Consider the following 4326-nt stretch of genomic DNA (forward strand, 5'->3'; position numbering starts at 1 on the left):
TTTTTTTTTTTTTTTACGAATTCTGTTTTACTAATTATTTAAAAACAAGGCGATAGCTTCAGCGGCATTGAAATAGAATCCAACTTTTCATCTACTAAAAGATTTTTTTTTTCAAAACAAATAAAAAACTAATTTTTGCAGCTAAATTTATCAGTTTTCTTGAGTTCTAATTCAGATTTTACAGAAAACGTAATTTTTACTTATATTAAGTCAAAAATATGTAAAATTCCTAAATTATGAATATATATTGACCTAATAAGACATAGAATTTTAATTAGACCTAATTGAATAAAAAAAAAAAAGTCTCCTCATTTCCTGCTTTTCTGGGCCCCCATGAAAAAATGCTGGCCCCCTCCTGGCCCCCTGGTACATTTGGTCTAGAACCGCCACTGGAGCTAACTGTGTTAAGAGTTTTGGAAAATTGTTAAAAGTATTGAAAAATCTGTCATGGCAATTGTAAAAAAAACTGTAATATAAATAATAAAATGTTATATATATATATATATATATTTTTTTTTTTTTCTTGATATTCTATATATGCATTTTCTATGAGTAAATAAAGATAAGAGTGAAGAAGTTGAATGCATTGTTGTTGTGGGTTTGGCCCCTGCTCTATAGATCCAGGGAGGGGCCATACAGTCTATGCGTTAACATGATGGGGCCAATAAACCTGCGGGGTGTTAAATTACAACGTGAGGAAAGAGCAGGCTGAGCGTTGAGCTCAGAGGGAGGTCAAACTTAATGTATACTCCCCTACCGGATGCATTCTTTAAAAATAAAAAAATCCGCTCCTTCTTCAGGAGAAATACTCTGGTTTCCTCCATGAATAATAAGCAATGAGCTGCGAGTGGAAAAGAAGCTGATTATTGCTGCAAATAGAGGAAAAAAAGGGAAGAAAAAAAAAACATTTGACGCTTTTTTTTTCCTTTTACGCACGGAGCGGGGCGGGCCTTTGATTGAGCCGGACTGTGGGTGGTGGGGGGCGGGGGGGTCACCTATCGGAGACAATCAAAGATGTTTGAGTTTCCATGCGCAGTGACCAACAGGGAGGTCTGAACCATTTCCACCCCTCCTCCAGCTCCAGCCGGGCCGCCGCGCGTCCTCCCACACCATCCCGGACTTTTAAAGTCTCTCTCTCGGTCCTAAAGAAGGAAGAAGGAGAAAAAAAGAAAGAAATAGTAGTTGAAGACACGCTGCTGATGGGATGTGACTCCTTTCTGCTGGGAGGAAACGAGGAAAAACAGACATAAGACCTGCTGGCGACGATGAATTACTCCAAGGCGCAAATGGTGAGTGCGCTCTCCCCCCCCACCTCCTCCAGCCGTGTTTGTTACAGTAACAAAGCAACAGTCGGTTAATGGAGACGTTACAGAGAGCAGCTTTACCACAGGAGTCTGGAAATATAAGCTCGGAGAAAATGGAGCTGCTTAGTTTGCAGATGCAAATAAAACGCCCTGTTTGTAAAATAAACACGGTAAAGGATAAGATCTTTCACCTTCAGCGGGTTTTTTTCCTCTCTGTCTGCAAAGTAAGGTCTTTATTTGACCTAATGATTGCATGCACACAAGGATTTATCTGTTTTTGATCCAAACTTTAGACCAACTTGGTTCTAAATCAGGCTAGAACTCTTCCTAAACCTGCACACTTATTGACATCAATAGATAAACATGTTGGCTACTTATCTTTTTTAGATATTTAAAAGTTGAATGCATGTTTTTTATGCTTTTGGTTGACTTCCATGCTGATAGTTTTCCTGTTTGTTTTAGTGCTGGGTATAGATAATTTTTTTAGGTTAATCTCACTGTAATCTTGGAATTAATCTAGATTAAAATGGCTCATTTGAATTCTGCCAAAGGGATTAATGAATCAGAATCAGAATTACTCTATTAATCCCTTGCGGGAAATTCTTTTTTTGCAGTGCAACCGTTTACAGAAGAGAGAAATATAAGATTCTAAGTGCAAATAAAATATAAGAATAGAATAAAATAAGGATGATGTGTGTTTGCTTCCTAAATAATGCGTAAAAGTAAAGTCTTTGAACAGGTTCCTGAAGCCAGGTGACGCGTTAGACCAGGGGCTCATCTCCTGTTTCCAAAATGAATCACAAACTGAGTGAGAAAGCTTTTCTACTATGATAACTGGTGATGAAAATAAATAATATTCATTAAAATGTATTCATGTTTAAGTGTTTATTCAGATCGACATGAATTCTGAGCTGTTAGCCTACATAATAAGTCATGATGAACTGTAAACAGTCAGTAGCTTTGGGTCAGTCGGTCCAGGCTCTATTTCTTTCTTCTAACTTTGGAGCCAAACTTTGGTGCAACAGCATTTGAGGATAATACTATAATCTAGGGGTGGATATTGGCAAAGAAGTCATGATTCGATTCGAATCACGATTCACATGCCACGATGCGATTCTATCCCGATGCATCACAATACTTGAAATATTGCGATGCGTTGCGATATTTTCACTGAACACTGTAATAAAAGATCCAGCCCTTACCAGTGGCTGGCTGGCTGGGTGTGATCTGGATCGTGTCTTCCAATTGATACATAACTGAAAGCAACTGAATTCATACATAGCTGTATTCATTGAAATGACTTTTAGAGGTGTTGCCATGGAAACAAATACTGGACAGAAATATTACTATTACTGGCGTGGACACACTGACAAAAAGATCTTAGGATTCATCAAACTTAAAATAACAAAATAAGGATAATCAGTATGTTTACATGGCCTCAGTGGTCCTTTTGCAAATTACGTGCATCATATCAATTTCATTTTTACCTTCTTTGTTTTTAAAGCCTAAATGCATCCAAGCATCTGACTTGAAATGTGATGGAGCCGCGGGGCGAATTTTCATAGTGTCCTCCATGTTTTATTTCATATGACTCGTCTCAGTATCCCGCAGCCGGACATGCTTGTGACACGAAGCAGCGGGCGTCAACACATCCGCAGCGACATCTGCTGGACTGGAAGTTGTATTCCACTTGGTTTGGCTGATGTGCGCCAACCATTCATGTATTTTATTTGTTCATTTTTTAAAATTAAGAATCGATGCAGTAGATCACAAAAATTAGAATCGCGATGCATCATCATGACGATTACTTTGCACACCCCTACTATAATCTGTGTTTAGAAAGTCTCTTTTGAGGTTTTTAAAAATGTATTGTATGAAACTCTAGCTCTATAAATGAAATAGGCTAAATAAATACCACAGAAGCTACATTTCCAAAAAGCGTCCCATTTTACCCATGTTTACCAAAGCAAACACAATGTTGTGGGAATCGTTTGTGGTGATTTAAAAGGACATAACATCGCCTACCTAAAGCGAAGGAGTGAAGTTCCCAGATGGCGTCTGCAGTGACGCTGAGGTAGTTATCGTTATTGACAGATGTCATGTTGTTCCCCGTCGGTGCTAAACACGTCGCCTCGACTGACTTCTCATCTTTCGCTTCTTTCTCTGCAGCGTGCTGGTCATCTGCTCTCATGATAACTCACCTCGCAGTTGGTTGTAAGGTGCTAAAAAATCGAGCCCATCATCTTTAACCATCTGACAGAAGAAAAGTAACTGAGAGCCCTTTTGTCAAAGTGATCTTCTCCAACCCAGGCCGCTCACACTGAGCCTGGTTCTGCTGGAGCCTTCTTCTTGTTAAAGGGGAGTTTTTCCTCTCCACTATCGCTGCATGCATATGTGTGAGGGATTGCTGTAGAGGCAGCAATAAAATGCATGCAGATATTGTTGCTTCAAGCTCATCTTTGAGCAGCGAGTCTTGCAAGTCTGTAACGTGATACAATCTACTGGTTTCCCTTGATTTCCCTAACATGACATGTGTTGTTAAATTGGCGTTAAATAAATAAACTAAATTGAATTTGACAGGCGTCATGACAAGATTCAAATTTGATTAATGACAAGATTTATTGCAATTATTTGATATCCAAACAGAAATTAAAGAGTAGCAGGCGGAAAGATTTATGATGTGTTGATATGGAGCTGAAATTAAAAAGTGGCAGGTCTAATTATTTATGACTCTTTGATATTTAATGGGAATTAAAAAGCGACGAGCTGCCCTTCACAGGCTGATCGGGTTGATAAATGGCCTCTCAAATATCCCCTCATGTGACTTTCATAAAAAGACGGTGTCCAAAGTTGACCTAGTCTGATATCTGGCAAATTATATGGTGCACTTCTATATGCAGAGATTATGACCAAGGCTGAACGATTTTGCCAAAATTTCTAACTTTTGATTAGTTTTATTTTATTTCCATCCATGCATAGAAGTAAACACTTTTTCACTAAATGAAGTGAAATGAAGTCCTTT

The 4326-nt window shown here is 38.5% G+C and overlaps 1 protein-coding gene across 1 annotated transcript in view; it reads left to right on the forward strand.

Moving 5' to 3' along the window:
• Positions 1-1019: 1019 nt before the first annotated feature.
• Positions 1020-4326, forward strand: part of arid3b (AT-rich interaction domain 3B) — a 43084-nt gene continuing 39777 nt past the window's right edge. Inside the window, exon 1 of the mRNA XM_015393509.1 lies at positions 1020-1289. Coding sequence (XP_015248995.1) covers positions 1266-1289 — 24 coding nt within the window. The 5' untranslated portion in view covers positions 1020-1265. The remainder of the gene's footprint in view (positions 1290-4326) is intronic.

This window comes from Cyprinodon variegatus, unplaced genomic scaffold, assembly GCF_000732505.1.
Source record: "Cyprinodon variegatus isolate N-32 unplaced genomic scaffold, C_variegatus-1.0 Scaffold645, whole genome shotgun sequence".
NCBI classification, from domain to species: domain Eukaryota; kingdom Metazoa; phylum Chordata; class Actinopteri; order Cyprinodontiformes; family Cyprinodontidae; genus Cyprinodon; species Cyprinodon variegatus.